This window comes from Amia ocellicauda, chromosome 2 (genome assembly GCF_036373705.1).
Source record: "Amia ocellicauda isolate fAmiCal2 chromosome 2, fAmiCal2.hap1, whole genome shotgun sequence".
Classification (NCBI taxonomy): domain Eukaryota; kingdom Metazoa; phylum Chordata; class Actinopteri; order Amiiformes; family Amiidae; genus Amia; species Amia ocellicauda.
In genome coordinates this window covers 11,830,915-11,847,751 of record NC_089851.1, presented here as the reverse complement: position 1 = coordinate 11,847,751, position 16,837 = coordinate 11,830,915, and the positions used below count along the sequence as shown (strand labels likewise).

General features: G+C 37.2%; 1 protein-coding gene across 2 annotated transcripts; it reads left to right on the top strand.

The window, feature by feature from the left end:
* The first annotated feature begins 77 nt into the window (after nt 1–77).
* Nucleotides 78–16,506, top strand: tmem200ca (transmembrane protein 200C, genome duplicate a). Of its 2 annotated transcripts, none has more exons than XM_066718682.1 (2): nt 78–141; nt 10,683–16,506. In XM_066718682.1, the coding sequence occupies exon 2, from the start codon at nt 10,716–10,718 to the stop codon at nt 12,366–12,368; it is 1,653 nt and encodes a 550-aa protein (XP_066574779.1). In that variant the 5' UTR covers nt 78–141; nt 10,683–10,715; the 3' UTR covers nt 12,369–16,506. The 2 variants fall into 2 exon arrangements, with proteins under 2 accessions (XP_066574779.1, XP_066574770.1); XM_066718673.1 differs by lacking the exon at nt 78–141 and adding an exon at nt 152–1,113.
* Nucleotides 16,507–16,837: the final 331 nt, after the last annotated feature.

Sequence of the window (16,837 nt, the reverse complement as noted above, 5' to 3'; positions counted from 1 at the left end):
TCCCCCCCCCCACCCCCCAGTGGGATATGGTCAAAGCCCACGCAGTTGGCAGGTTTATTTCCAGATCCAGCTTCACATCCAGTGGAAATAATCGCAGTGTAGCTTTTGGAGGCAGCGTGGTCGCTCTTGGAGCTGTTTCGGGTAAGACACTCACTCCAACCGATTTCATTATCCATGTGGCTGTTTAACACTAGATGAGCCAAGTTTGTCGCCATGTCATCATTTAGGAGAACCAACTTTGTGTATATCCTTCTGTATGGTTAGAAAGCGTTTCGGGTAATGGATTATGCTTTGCCTTACAGTTTAGACTCCTCAAACAGGGATGCCTGAAATATTTTTACGCAATTATTAGTTCTGGTTATATAGCCTCTAGTATGACTGGAAAGAGGCGATATACTCGGGAAGGACCCAGGTGAAAGCAAATGTAGTTTTTTTTTCCATTGAGTAATGCAGTTGCCATGCAGATTGCTCAATACGTCTGTATGATTTCCACACCTGCGCTCTCAGTTTGGGAAGCCCTGCTTTCCGCTGCCGGAGGAGCGTTCACCCAGACTTGGACAAAGAAGAGGGGGCTTCGCTACTAAAGGAGAGTTAAGAAAGCAATTATTCACATCCTGCAGCCATTTCTGCCTGTCACTGCTGTGGTGTCATAGCAACAGTCGGGATTCAGGGTAACATCACCATCAGCACCATCAGCACCATCAGCACCATCAGCACCCCTGCCTGCCGCCGCCGCCGCCGCTGCCGCTCAACACAACTCTCCACCGCGCACTCCGCGCACAGCGACGCCGGGCAGCGGGACCGGGGCGCCGCGGAGAAGCCACAGCATCCCCGGGAGAGTCGGGCACCGGGGCCATGAGGGTCCACCGATGGGAACTACAACTTGCAGCCTGGCCTCAGCACTAGAGAGCTGGATGGTTCCTGCTTTAGGGAAGGCTACAGCTCAGGGCACTGGAGTTATGGGAGGTCCACCACCCCAGCGCAGAGTTGTCTTCAGCTGCATGCCATGTCCGCGCTGGAAGGAGGAAACTTTCTGCTGATCACTGCAATCCCAGGGATACCTGTATTTTTTTTTTCTTTCCCACGATCGTTGACTTGTTCGCGTCTTCCTCGGTAAGTTTATTCATTCATTGTAATGTAAGTGCTGCCATTTCAAGAGTAATGGAGACTGACAACAGCCCTTGGCTTTTTTTTGTTGTTTTGTCCTGAGGACCAGTTGGAACTGTTGTCTGATGCTAAAACCGGAATAAACGAGTTTTGATATTATATTTGTGTATTTCTACACTGATTCATTTTCATAAATGGGATGGGTTCTTGCTAAGAGTCAATGAATAGACATACTTCAGACACAATGGAGCACGACGTTACGTAATTACATGTGTGAATTTCCTTCAATTAATCCATCAGTCTTAAATGGGCAGATGGCTATATGTATGCATAGTATACATATAGACATACATTCATACATATGGATAGATAGATAAGAAAGAGCTAGATAGAGAGAGAGAAAAGACAGGTTGTTGTAAGTGCATATCAGCTTTGTTAATGTAAGCGTTATGATTGTATGTATACATGCATATATCTATTTATATAGAAATGTGCTCTTGTCTTCATCAATCCTCCACAAGTGCTCTAAATCGCATTCCTGTTCAATCTGTAAGGCCCACATGTTAGTTTAAATACATAATCCCCATTCAACTTGTCAATGTTGTGTCTTCACAAAACACCAAGCAATATTTTTTAATTATGGGACTCGTTCCTTTGTGGAAAAAGGGGAGCAAAAAAAAAAAAAAAGTACAGCATTTATTTCCCAAAACTACATTGCACATGAAGATACTTACTGGAGAATTTGTATCAATGTGTCCAGAAACAACATCATTTTGCCTTCTCGTTTTTAAAGGACTGATCACATTTATTTATCTTTTGCATTTGGCTAAAAACAAAACAGCAGAAGATGTAGCAGCAAATGCACATCTGGTTTATCGTGTATTTTGTAATAATATATAAGTTCTAATAATATGTTTGTAATAATATATAAGTCAACACTACCGGTTCTGGCAGCGTCAGCTACGTTATAATTGACTGCGAATTAATTGCTTTTAAAGTCATGCAATATCAGGCTTTTTTTCATGACTTTGAGTACATTCACAATTATATAAAAACAAATTGTGCAGTTTGAAATGATCTCTAACGTGCCTGTCTTTTCCCCCCCATCGTTTTTATACTGTCTAGTTTATTTTAAAGTACAATATAGAAACGACTGTACCTCGAGTGCTAGAAACGCATTGCCATGGAAAGCGATAAGATTATATACTCCCTGTTTTACCCCTTTCACCTAAAACTTGTTTTTAAATGGATTACTAATTAGTTATGAATCATACTGCACAGAGATATTGCCTTGTACACATGTCCCACGGATATGCTATACACAGTTGGTCATTGTCGTAAATTCATTATTTATATACAGTAGGCCTATAACATTACCAATCCAATGGATACATGTATGTAATGTCAATATTCACCAAATGATTTATGATAATATTAGTCACTGCAGTACACACTAAACAATATCTTGCAGGAAAAATGCAGATGCAATTAATATGAATAATTGATTGTACAAATGTTTGTCACTTATTCATTCTGTAAATGGACTATGCTTTGTTACTTGAAGTCAAATGAGTATCTATTGCTGCAAATATGTTTGAAATATAACACCTTTTTCCCCCAAAGGGATACATGTTCAGAGTTTGTTCTTTTGCAGTGGTTTCCTCTCAGGAGTTGAGTGATATATGGTATCTAAGCCAAGTGTCTGATTCATAGATTTGGAAAATAGGCTCGCCCTGATATTCAAGTATGGCAAGCATGAGCCTTCAGATCAAGTACAAGGAAAATTCAGTTACAAACAACCATGCAACGACTGGAGGATTATGAAATGTGATAGATTGAAGGTAGAAACATAATTGTCCAAAGGGTTGATGGTGGAAATTACCAGAAAGCATACTGTGATTAAAGTCACATTAAAGAGATAATGTGATAATTAAATCATCATTAAAGTGATTCCAAGCGGCAGTCATTCATGTACATATTTTACAGCCTCAGTTAACAAAATAAACATGTTGTGCTTTAAAAATTAGCATGGAAACTGAGCCCTGAAACTGACACAAATGTGGCAGAACATGTGATCATGTCCACAAGAACCGCAAGATAATGTCCCCTTAACATAACAGAAAGCACATTGCAACTTTGCCAAGGCCCAGCTAATCAATTGATACGAACCCAACTGAAGACTGAAGACAAGGCTGAAATTGACTGGTACCCATGGAAGTTTCCCAGAAAACTCACTTTCCAGAAAACACTGATACAGAACCAAGAAATATGCCAACACTCTGTGTAAGCATGTTTCTGTGTATTGTTTGGCACCAGAAAAATATTTACTGCAGAATACACAGGCATTCTTTCTTACGTACATATCTGTTTACTTGTGTAATGTTATGTCTCTGTGTGTGTGTGTTTTTTTTAACATCTTTGTGTTTTAATATATGTTATTGCACTGTGGTACATTCATTTTTGCATCTCTTGGAAATCAGTTAATTCTCTGGAGATTAAGAACCTAAATCCCCATTCACTGACCCCTATTCCATAAAGATTGAATCATAAAAGTGTCAGCAGATAAATACACAAAAAGAGGAATGTGACTTTAGCCTTTAGCACCATTTTTTAAGCAACTAAAAGATGAGTGTGATGAATGCATTTACTCTAAGAATGTGGATCTGGAGATCATCTAAACATACCCCCTAGCCTTTGCCCCTTGCAAGAAACAGCTGTCAGATGTCCTGCAGTGGAGTCAAGCTGTGTGGGGGAATAAATAGGTCCCTGTGATGATAATAAGAGCTTTCACCAGGTTTATTCTGTAACTTGAAAAGGACTATGTTTCAAACTTGAAATTTGTTATTTGAGGGATGTTGAAAATCAGTCTTTTTCACATTGGTTATTTGAAACACAGCAGTAATAAGCTTAGATTTGACAAAGGAATACATTGCAACAAGGCTTTTAACTCTTTATGCAGTCATACAACCCAGTAAGAACTGCTTGACAATGTTATGGTGATATTGGAATAATTGAATTGTAACTAATGCAGTGCATGGATGTTATTGGTGCAAAACCAACACAAAACAATGACAGTAGTATTTGGGTTCTATTGGTGGACATGCCTTCAAAGGTGCTCAACAAAGAGTTCAGCACCATGGACAGAAACATATTGCCCTATAGCTGCCAATGTCAAACAGCAGTCCATTGTGAAACAGTTCCAAACGCCAACCAGTCTGCAACAGAGAATGTGTAGATGTTCAGAGCAAAGATTTAATGCTGCTATAGTTGCTATGTGCATTCAACATTTCAATAGTTGAAGATACATAATTATCTGGTAGTATAGGGACATTATGTTTTCATGCTACCAGTGCATTTTACAGAGGAATAGCCCAAAGCACACTTCCACTGTGACTACTTGTATAAATATTGGATATTATTAATATTTAATTCAATAAAAGTTTTATTTGGTATAGCACATTCCTAACAGATTACCCCAGAGTGCTTTCCAGAGTCAGAGAAAGGTATAAACACTGAGAAGTGTTTAAGCAGCACAAAGGTTGAGGACTGCCAAAAACGGTTGCATGATAGAGTTAATAGCAGTAATGGTAATTGTATATGAACACACATGTTTCAATGATAAAGCATATGTTACAAGATCCAAGTGTGTAAACATTAATTCTATGCATATTTAAATTCTAGTTGGATGGTGAAGTGAAATTCTGTCTAAATGCTGTATTATACAAGTTTTGCAAAGTTTGCACGTAATTCTTCTCACAATTATTTGTCCTTAAGACTAAGAGATCCATTATGGTTTAAAATGGAATGGAATGTAGTTCTGACTGAGCAGCACTGATAAATGGATTATGTATGGAAATGGTCCTGCTTAAATCAGCAGTCTTTGAACATTTTCCTTCTTTGTTAAATACATATCAATTTTTAGTTGAAATGGTATAATTAATACATGATTTATGCAAGGACAGTAAAACAAATATGTTTTTTGTTTGTAGAGCTGGGCAATTTTAAAAGTAGTATTTATTTATCTTTCACAGGGAGCAGAAGACAGAATCTGCTCACTGATTAAACTTGTGAATAGAGTTGTTCCATTAACCCAAACATGCTGCCTTTGACAGTTGTAAGGTATAGGTGTAGCAGTGCAATGAGATTTAATGTACTCCCGTGATATAGACGTCTCATTGTCATTGATACGTTTCTGCTCTGTAGTGGTCACAACTCACCAGATAACCCTTTGACTATATCTGATAGTATCACAGACTGTGATTTATTTAATTCCACACCAAGGTTTACACAATGGGTTACTGAACCAGCACAGTTGTGAGACTCTGATAATACAGTCATGAAACAGGAGATTGTTAACTATTTCATGACACCTATACTTTACAACTGCTGAACTAACAACAAAGATTTGAAATATTATACCAATATCAGAATCTAGTGAAGCATTCCTTATACATGAATTATAGCTTCTAGAGTGAATTGAAATGTTCACATAGACAGCCAGTCTTTACTACTTTTTCTGAAAAGTCAAAGAGTCACTGGAATTATTTTCAAACGTGAAGACAGCAATGCAGTGAGCAGAGATCTAATCTGACCTGGATCATAAAGTGTAACTCCCTACACGCAACATTTGTGATAATGAAAGGCATTCATCAAAGGTTACTATTGCCTCAGGTAGGCTTTGCAATAGCAATAGCAGCACCAGATGTTTGCTTAAATGTTACCATTGTCAGAGCAAGTTGGTAGAATATAGATCATGTTCCTTTCTGTTGCTTTCCGGTTTATAACTAAATCATTAATATTTTCAGACATACACCATTCCTTGACCAGAATCTTGATCAAATAGCGATGGAATATATTTAGACATGGATGTATTCAATTGTGTGAATTATTATTGTAGTTCAGGTATATAAGGCTTGTGAATGATAGGAAATAGGTCAAAGTGTAGAATTGAGAACAAGGGCAATAATGTTCAGACTGTACAATGCACTAGTTAGAGCTCATCTGGATACTGTGGGCAGTTCTGGGCTCCACACTTCAAGAAAGATATCGCGGCTCTAGAGGCAGTTCAGAGGAGAGCAACCAGACTTATTCCAGGTTTGAAGGGAAAGTCCTACTGAGAGACTGAGGGAACTGAACCTTTTCACCCTGGAACAGAGGAGACTACGTGGGGACTTGATTAAAGTCTTCAAAATCATGAAAGTCATGGACCACATCAAACCAGAGGAGCTTTTCCAGATCAGCAGGGACACACGCACCCAGGGACACAAATGGAAATTGGGCTTCAAGGCATTCTAGAAAACAGGAGACACTTCTTCACACAGAAAGTCATCACAATCTGGAACAAACTCCTCAGCGATGTGGCTGAAACTGAAAATTTAAGAACATTAAAAAAAAAAAAAAAAAATGGATAGGATCCTTGGATCACTCAGTTATTAATGGACACCAAAGGAGCACGATGGGAATGGCCTCCTCTCATTCGTAAACTTTATGTTCTTAAGTTAAATCTTCTGATTTAATGTTATTTGTCCTTTATATTTGCATCAGTATCTATCTATAATCTAAACCCAATATTTCAACATCGCTGTATAGCAATCAAAAAGTAATGTACCAAGGAGTGAGTTAATCCATTAACAACGTCAAGACAATCCAGCATTACAAGAGAAATGATAAGACACTTTCAAAACAATGTGACACAGTTATATTTACTTACTATAATTATTTATCATGGGTGTAAACATGTCATTGCAAATTAAGAAAAACAGAAACATCTTCAATGGTGGACAAACTGTTTAAGACAGTGGAGCAATAACCTCTCACTTCCTGTGATCACAGCACAGTACACATTTAATTTCATATTACAGTGGGGTAGCAGCTCGCAGTGGACACAACTATGTTTGTAATGGGCTATGGATCACTCACACATGACTGGAACATGTACTTGTCTTCTAATAATGAAAGAGAATACTAATGTATTAGTATTGATTACAAAAACAAATAATAGGGTTTGTAAAGAACAATCAAAACCAATTAGAGAATAACTTGCAGTTTTACAGATAAAATTACAAAAACTGTATTCATCAGTTCTGTTTGTCTGGTTTTTGACTGGATTCAAAAGCCTGTGGGAATTTCCAACACAAAGATTACATGCTGGGTGCCTCATAAACCATTTCCATTTCCATCTCAGCTAACATGGCTGCATGTAGACTGTGCCAAAATTGTCTAAGGCCATATCTCCTGAACAATATCACCACCACGATCGTTTTCAGAAGACAGCTTCTTTGTTTCCATGGTCTATTCACAGACCATATGCTACTTGTTTGACAGAAAGGTGCAAATCTGCTTTGATCACTCCTTGTTACCTTCAAGTTGTGGGATTGTCTTTTCATTAGACAAAACACCAGGTGCTGAGTAATCACGGCTTTCCAAGATGCCTTTTAGAAATGCCAGTTTTCACCTAATGTCCACAGCTGTTCATACATTCACAGAGCTTCTACTAAAGTTGCCTTGGGTATCTGTGAACTGTGCTTTCTGCCTTGTCTGACTGAGAACCCTTGTCACAATGAGAAACTAAGTGCAGGCAGCCTTGATGAGTTGTTTTCGTTGTGGATGTTTGTTTTTTTGTGGTTGTTGTTTAACAGCAGTCGCGGCAGATGCTTTATCATAATTTTATGCACAGACGAATTTCTCTTGGCACTCGTGTACAGTCACAGTGGTAATGCCAGCCAAGATACAATACAGCAACTATCACTATATATACAGAACCCATTTTTCATCACATTTCAGGTACTGCCAATGTAGATAAACCTGGCTCCTCCTCGTTCATTGCAACAGGAATACACTGTTTATAAATGAATAAAATATGAGGTGCCAAGCTTGCCCTAGTGCCTTAGCTCCCTGTTTGACTTAATTTAGCATTTTGTAGAATACATTTGTACAGGGTTTGACATTTTTATATCACTTGTCTGTTTCAGTAGACATCACTTTATATGGTGGCTCCAATTATTGTAATTTTGCCGTTTTCATGTATTGTTTATTTTTTAAGAAGTGTTTAAGTCTGACATTACTTGCAATAACATGCAATGCAATGCAAATGGTCTCATACAACAGTCTTTTAACTTGCAATTGTCAACTGGGTGGACTGCCTTAGAATGGTCTCTTTCACTTGACTGTCACCTGTATTTATACTCTATAACCATAAGGCATGACTAGATTGTTTCATCATTATATTAGTCATTCTGCTATCCCTGGCAGGGAAGCCTCTGGTCTCATACATCTCTCTTCAATGTACTGCATTATTAACCATGTTGTGCTTTTGTAGTGAAACCCAGTCACAGAGAATTAAGTAAATCCTCTTATCAGAGCTCTTTTTCAGTTTTGTACTGTCAGTATGTAAAAGTAATTTCAAAATGTTGCATTGCTCCCAAAAACTGTTGTGCAAATGTGCAGTATAATGTTTTTATTTGTTGTTAAGTCCCATTAAGTTGGTATTTGATATCAGGCATAGCGTTAATAATTCAGTATAGTGCATTTTAAGATCTGCTTTGGAATAATTTGCATGCTTAGATTATTGTAGGCTTTGATGTAGATGGGGAAAATGTTCCAATGCAGTAAAGGTTGTACATTCAAAACATAATTGTGGTTTAGCTTGCCATTATTGTGAAATGGTTTGTCATTGCTGAGTGTTATGAAAGACACTGTAAAGATGCATTGTATGATTAATACATTCATATCCATTCTTACAAAGCAGCACTTACTGAAATCAATCGCTGTTAGTACTCAAAGATTAAGTCAGGGGTGAGTCAACTACAGATAAATATATCCCTGTGTCCATTTTGAAATGTAATCATTTCCCCCTTAGTTCTGATAATTAATTTAACATGCACATATAACCTTTTTCATTATCAAATCTAATTGATCTGGCTTGATAATAGGTGCAACACTGGTTCAGCCAATGAAGTCTATTTTATGTGAAAGATATAGGAAACAGGATATTAGTACCATTATAAGAAATAGAATGATATTATTATACACTGCTCAGAAAAATTAAGGGAACACTTCAAGTTCAGAAATCAATGTTAAGTGTTCCCTTAATTTTTTTGAGCAGTATATTTCCACAATGCCAATGATGTTATGAAAATGCTTTCTAAAATTTAAGACACGTTGATTCTATCTTTAGGAATTAGAGTGCCACATTAAGGTTTCTTACCTACGAAAATACCATTATTTCAGTTTTCTCCACATGCAAAAACACCCACATAAAAAGAAGTGCTGACATTTTTTCTTTAAGCCTTCTCTTGCATGCATCCAAAGGGAATCTAAAGAATGAAAGTTGTACAGATTTGAAAATAATCCCTCCTTAGTTGACACGGCACGGTCTGTTAATTAATCTAGCATAATTCCTTCTAGTCTAACAATGTTATTGCATCACAACATTCTTGAGAAGCTACCAGATGTTATTTTACAGGGCTTCCTCAGAGAAGTGAGAATCAGACCACTACACATAATAATAATTTAACTTGGTAACAGAAAATATATGCAGACACTTGATAATCATGTTAACAGAGCATACAATGTACATACTGTATTATGTTTAACCATTTTAAATCAAGCCTCTTTAAGCATAAATAAGTGTACTACCAGTAATCAAACCTCATCATACAATTATTAAGTTTGAAAATAGGACTGGGTGCATTGGGTATGCTTTTTAATGTCATGCATCTTTTGTGTTTGTATAGAACGGTAAAATAGACTTGCCTCTCCTAAGATGCATTGCAGATGCTCAAAAGCAGTCTTCCACTGTCCTGTTAGAAACTGACTGCTGTTCAGTCACATGAGGAAACATGTGGTTTCAAGGCTGTCTGTAATGGATGTCTCTCTTCTATGTGTTACCAGACATGTTTGTGAAAGTGACATTGCTTTTACCATGCATTAATAAATAAGCAAATTAAATAAACAAGTCAGAGTGAGAGTGCAGCATTTGAGACTGTGCTATTTATAGAAATCTGCATTCTTCAAGAAGAGCAGGACAGATCCAATTAAGGAGGAACATGCTCAGTCCTCACTGCGTCTCCAGTGAAATTAATATTTGGTTGGTACTTGAAATCACACTTACATTGTCTGTGTGTCATTTAATTTCTTATTTAATGCAAATCCTCTCATTTGCTGCTATTTCAAATATGATAAATAATTTGGTAACTATTCAAACATACAATCTGTAAAGACCTCCCAAACCAGAGTCAGTGGGAATGGCATTGCAAATGATTCTTAAGAAGTGACATAAAATGGTCTTGCTAACTCACTAACCGTGTTCACTTCTTGGCTATGAGCTTTGATAAGTGTCTTCAAAAGCTATTCTTGCTGAGATCATTAGTTAGAGTGTCTACAAACAGTCTAAGTGAAAAAGGTTTCCCCACAGATATAATGACAGCTCCACGACTGAAATGTAAAAACACAGATGGTATCAGCACACTTCTTTTCAACACAATTAATTGAAATTGATGCTGCAGTACATTAAATGTGACATAGATATTGCTGTAATAGGGAAAATCTAAAATGTTCTGTTTTCCCTGTTCCAGGATGAGTGACTGCTGTGCTGTGAAACACTGATCATGATAGCAACTGGAGGTCTGCTTCGGATTTCAGCCAGAAGACAGGATTCCCTCAGATCCAAAAACCGAGCCCAGAACAAGCGGAAAAGAAAAGCCAAAAAGAAAAGGAAGAACGATGTGGTTGTGGTTAAGGGAAAACTGAAGCTCTGTTCAATCTCTGGATTGATTGCTGCCATTGGAATACTAGTGCTGCTTGTGGGAATAGCCATGGCTGTGATGGGATACTGGCCTAAACATAGCCCAGTTTTTCAAGATGTTCAACTGCCTAAGAACTTACCAAGTAACAAAAACATGCATGACAAGTTATTGTCAAAATCTAATAATCAGACAAGCAAAAGACTTGATGTGTACCACATTGACAAAGATTTACCGAATAACAGTCACTCCAACAGCACCTCCACTAATCCATCAGTAAGTTTGTTCGCAGAATTTCTGGCAGCATATTTGTATTCGGACAAGTTGAAAGTATTTGGCCCATTGATAATGGGCATAGGCATTTTCCTTTTCATTTGTGCCAATGCTGTGCTTCATGAAAATAGAGACAAAAAGACTAAAATCATCAACCTAAGAGACATTTACTCCACAGTCATAGATATTCACAGTTTACGGACTAAAGACTGTACACCACTCAATGGTTTTGTCAACTATGTGCAGTCAAGAAGTGCTGAACGGAAATCTAGTGGATCTTACAGTACTGCCATGCTAGCCAAGACCTCTTGGCCTTCTACAGTGTCGGGGACAGTCAAGCAACAAGATCAGGGAGGCAGTATTCAAGCAATGAGACGCCAATCCATAGCAAGTCGACGGAGCCTTTCAAGAGAGAGGCAGAGTTTTACAGAGACAGTCTATAGCATTTACAGGGACCAAACCAGGACAACTGAAAGGGCACCTGTGCCAAAAAAGTGGGAAACTAGATCAATTGTCACTTCTTCCATCAACGCTTTTACTCTTCCAGTGATCAAACTGAACAACTGTGTTTTAGAGGAAAACAACCGGCAGTCGGTGAGCACTGACAAAGAGACGCAAGAAGCTAAAAACAAAACAGCCCCTTGTGACTCTGAAGAGGCTAAAATGGATTGCACCAACAGTGACAGCACTGAAACCAAAGCGGAGACTTCTAAAACCAGTGCGTTTCCTTCAGAAGATCCATCAGCTAGTTTTAAGAGCACAGTTAACCTGCAGGGGGCTCAGCGGACATCTCCACAAGGATCACAAGTCCAGTTGCTTCCTCCATCTCCCAGCCGACGGGAAATGGGCTCCAACCTTTCCCTCAGCGCCCTTTCTGATTATTCCAAGTCCATAGACCTTGGCGATTGTCCATCGACAGCTAGCGAGCAGCAGGGGGAGAGGTGCAGACGGCTCAGCTGTCCCCGTCTGGAGCGGTCAAACAGTAAGGGCTACATAAAACTTGGGGAGTTAGGAGGAGAATCCTTTGAGTCTTCTGATCTTGCAGCATCCAGTAGTGAAGTCACCAAGGAAGCTTTAGGAAATGAACAGGAGAGCAGCATTGTCCCAGACCTGCAAGACAGTGCTGATAAACCACATAGGGGGATAACCAGGCAATATACTAACAGGGAAAAACTCGTAATGATCTCCAAGTCCGATTCCAACTTGAGCTTGGATAATGAAGAACTTGAAAGCACTGGTATTTAAGATATGCCCTCATGAAGATTATTAGCACAGTACAAGTATGTAATATTCCTATTGATGGTGAAAATACCTAGAAGAAAAAGTCATAACCCAAAGAAACTCAGAATGTTGCAGACATGCTTACTGTTTACTGTAGAAGACTTAAAGCAAAAACATAGAAAGACTACAAACAAAAACAATGTTACCTTGTGTTGTGATTGTACGTCTCCAAAAATCTAAGAGTGTATATTGACATTAACAATTACAAATCTATGGCAGTTACATGTAATTGATTAGTTTATGAAATTTAGGCAATCCAGTTAGGGGTTGCTGCCTCTACAAAGCATTGTTGTTTACTTGTTTTCCTGTTTTTTTTGTCTTTTCAGTGTGATATAAATGCAGTTATTTTCTACTGGCAGAAAAACACTGATTTTACGTTTGCAACCAGACTTAGCAATATTATCCGTAACAAGTTCTGACTGCTTGTGAAAAAAAAATGTTATTTGTATTTTTGTCTTAACACAAATATAAGTCAAATTGTATACATAGATTGTCAGTTTAATTTTTAACATGCCTGACTTTCTTATCTATAAATGTATCTAAATAATGAGACCTTGTTACAAGATTTTTAATGTATGACAGTTTAGGGTGCTATACTGATTTACCAGTATTGAAAAAATCTGTAAAATTTTCATCTAATGCACAAAGAAGAAAACACAATTTGGAATAATCTGGACCATTTAGCTAATACTGTATAGTCAAAAATAATATTCATACAAATAAAATGAAAACAGATTATAGCTGCTAATATAAAATACACATTTTTCAGACGTAAGTCACTATAGCACAGATACATTTATAATGGGAATGATCTATAAATACAGTATTAATGCTTCCAAAATTAACCTCAATTGGATTAGATTTTTAAAATATTACTTTCGAAATGACCTACTACAGTATTATAGCATGAGGGGGAAAAACATTCAGAACATTTTGAATCAATGTGCTCTTTCTAAGGCTTTGTATTGTAACATGCTATATTTTAACCCCATGATACTAGAATGAAAAAAAACAATCTTTATATAAATCTAAACTCTTTGTCTGCAGTATATTAAAGAAAACAATATTTGAAATGTGAATTTACTAGTATTTACAAAAATAGCATTTAAGCAGCTACAAAACTTCACTTGTGTATTATCTACTTCATTGTCTACCTAGTGGAATACTTGATAGATTATCTAGTTTGTTTATTAAAGACCCATAATATGAGGAAACAGAGGTATAATAATGGTTCTGACATATGTGTCATCACAATGCGCCATATTGGTGAAATCAATGCAACGCTAATGTCAATAGAGATCTATGGTAGCAAACAAAAACATGGCTCGAGATGGAAGTGAAATTTGACCTCTTTCAAACGTTAGCTTACATGGAAAACAAACCCTGTGCAGTACAATGATTTTATCTCCACATCAGATAAAACAGTGGTCAGCCAACCCCATTTCAGGTACAGGTCTAAGTATATTATACAGTGTGTCACTGTGACTGCCAGTGTGTTCTAATTTACACATTACATATTTCCATCATGAAGTTTTTAAAGAGAAGCAAGCAAAAGGACTTTGAATGGTACGTTTATGAATAATTTATATTTATCCCTGAAATTGTTCCAGAATCTGCCAATAGTAACTTTCAAAGAGTATACACTGAATAATCATCCCTAAGTCCAGTAGGGGGAAAAGTATGTGCAATATTAAAACTGAAAAATCTAAGGAACGTCAGATTACATTGAGCTTGTTTAGGGCTTAGTGATGGCTTTTTAGGAACACACTGCAGGTTTCTAGAAAACATTACTATTTAACGACTTGTGGTGTAAGCAGTTTTCTACTGCCTATAATTCCCAAGGGTAGACTTCAGTGATTCTTGCAAATAATGGTATTCTGTGGGATGTTTCACTGTACCTTCTTTCTCAAACCTTTAGTACATGCTGTATGTTTTAGTGTTTTCCCTTAGTAGGCAACTTGTCAATATGCCAGGTTGTAATACATGTTTACTGACCTGAAGCCAAATGTACTTCACGTCACCACTCCGTTTAATTGGAGAGAAAACCATGTCAATGTTAACGAAATTCAGGTTTATTTGCCATGTAAGCATAAATCATCTACAATGGGAACCACGCCAGGGGGAATTATAACCCCTGCTACTTGCTTTTTAGTTGTTTTCAAGGACAATCCAAATCCTCCCCCCAATGACCACATTCAGGATCACATAAGGCACCGTGCAGCACATGTTGTGTGCCATGTCACAGCGGTATGATGTCACAGGCAATTCAACCGGATGACTTAGGCAAAAAATGATAAGGTTAAGAAGTTTAAAACTTTATATTAAGGTGTATAGCAGGTAGCAGAGAATACAATGCAAGTGGCTACAGAATTATGGATAATTTTATATTAATAATTATATCAATAATGATGCAACTGAACTACCTAATAAATATGGAAAGGTATAGTGAACAGGACACCTACAATTACATTTTATTGTTTATTTATCTAACAACGGAATATATCCTTTTTTACAAACAAACTAAAAAATGTTTTTCAGATGATTCAGGGAAAAATATTAAGTACAGTATTTTTCCCCCAAAACAAATTCTATAGAATACAAAAATATGCTTGTGTTTACAAAAGATGTGCTTCCTGAGAATTTGAGAAAATATTGGTATCTGACAATCAGATAACCTTTGTAAAAATCAAAACTTGACTCCACCTGCTCACAGCAAAATAAAAACCCAGGCATGATGGCAGGTTGACTGGTCAAAGCTTATTATAAACACAAAGCTTCTCTACACAGTTTTGGAATTGTGACTTGGCAGCTATGTCACAAACATTTCAATTTGTCTCAGGCCTAGGTTAGATCATACATTTTCACAAAGTAATTTGATTTGCAGTTACTCTGTCCTGTAAAGCTGACGTATGTTAATCATTACCTTAAGGCTTGATGAGAAAAGAGTAAAACGGAGATCTTTACCCGACTGTGCAGAGCTCCCCCAGGACTCAGTGGGAGAAGTCAGTTGGTTCGTCCCCAGCATGAAAAGCACAGTTGACCCCTGTTAATGATCATTTGTGGAGGGAGGGCGGGTGGGTTTGTCAAAGATTGATAAGACCTGTGTGTGTCCTCTGACTGACAGTAAACGCTCTGTTTTTGCAGAATGAGAAGAAGCTGCATTGCTGAAGGTGCATCTCACAGGATGTGTGTGTTCTGGGTTTCTCTCATCAGACTAGTGCAGAGGTTTGGACCCATCAAGTTATGGGATAATAATGAAATATGCCAAATTATAATAATTTTGTCTACCACAAGGTAAACTATAGCTGACCAGAACCTTTTACAGTACAATTTCAGCTGCGTGAGAGAACAGATGCCATGAAGAAATAATATATGTATTTAAATAAAACCTAACAGTAATAAGATCACTATATGCCTAGGTTAATTTGGTGTACTCAGCTGATGCATTTGTTAGAATTAAGAAGATATTATGGATGTGTTTGCTGATGTTTCTGCCCACCATGCTAGGTGATTATACTGGGCTATTAAAAACACAGGAGCAAAAGCACAGGCATGGGTAATTATCATAAAGTGCTACATTATTCCACCACTGTCTAAATTGTAGGAAAAGTTTAATGTTCTGAATGAAGATGAACTTCAAATGTAAATTTAATTAAAGTTAAAGAGTTCTGGGGAAAAAAATCCTGTCTGTCTAAATATTTAACTATGTTTCCAGCACTTTCTGTGCCTTCTGGAGTCATCTTTGGTTTAATGTGATGCCTTAAAATCTTACTTAATATCCCATCTGCTCAGCTTAGGATAGATATCATGATGCATGCTATTTTATATCTTTCAATTATTTTTTGACAACTGTAAAAACACTGTATAACAGTTAAGACTTCATGTTTTTCCTTTTATTTATGTATGTATTGGTAGCAGCTTATTGCTGCACCAGATTGGTTTTTGAATAGTTTTGTCAGGTTTTGGGGGATTACCAAAAACACATTTTCTCGTAAAATAATTAAGAATTTAACATGATTAAAGCAAAAAGTCCATGTATCACAACATTGCACAACTTTGTCAAGATGTTTTAAAGTAATTAAACTCACAAACTTAAATTTAAGCTGACAAATGTCAAAGTCCATTCTACTTATATTGAAATGTTTGACATTGCTCCTGAATGCTATCCAGCTGCCACATCCACTTCATATCTCAAGAGATACATACTAGAGAATTCACAGCCTAATTTATTATACCATCAGATTATACTTTGACTGGATATGTACCTCCAAGTTGTCAGGAATGCTTCTTTGCAATGACATGCCTGGGCAAGAAATTGTATTCTCTTCATTTCTGTGTACTGAACATGATCTAAAGAACTGTTGTTCTTCATTAATCAATATTTATGTAACAGTGTAGTTCCCCAATATACACTGATCAGCCATAACATTATG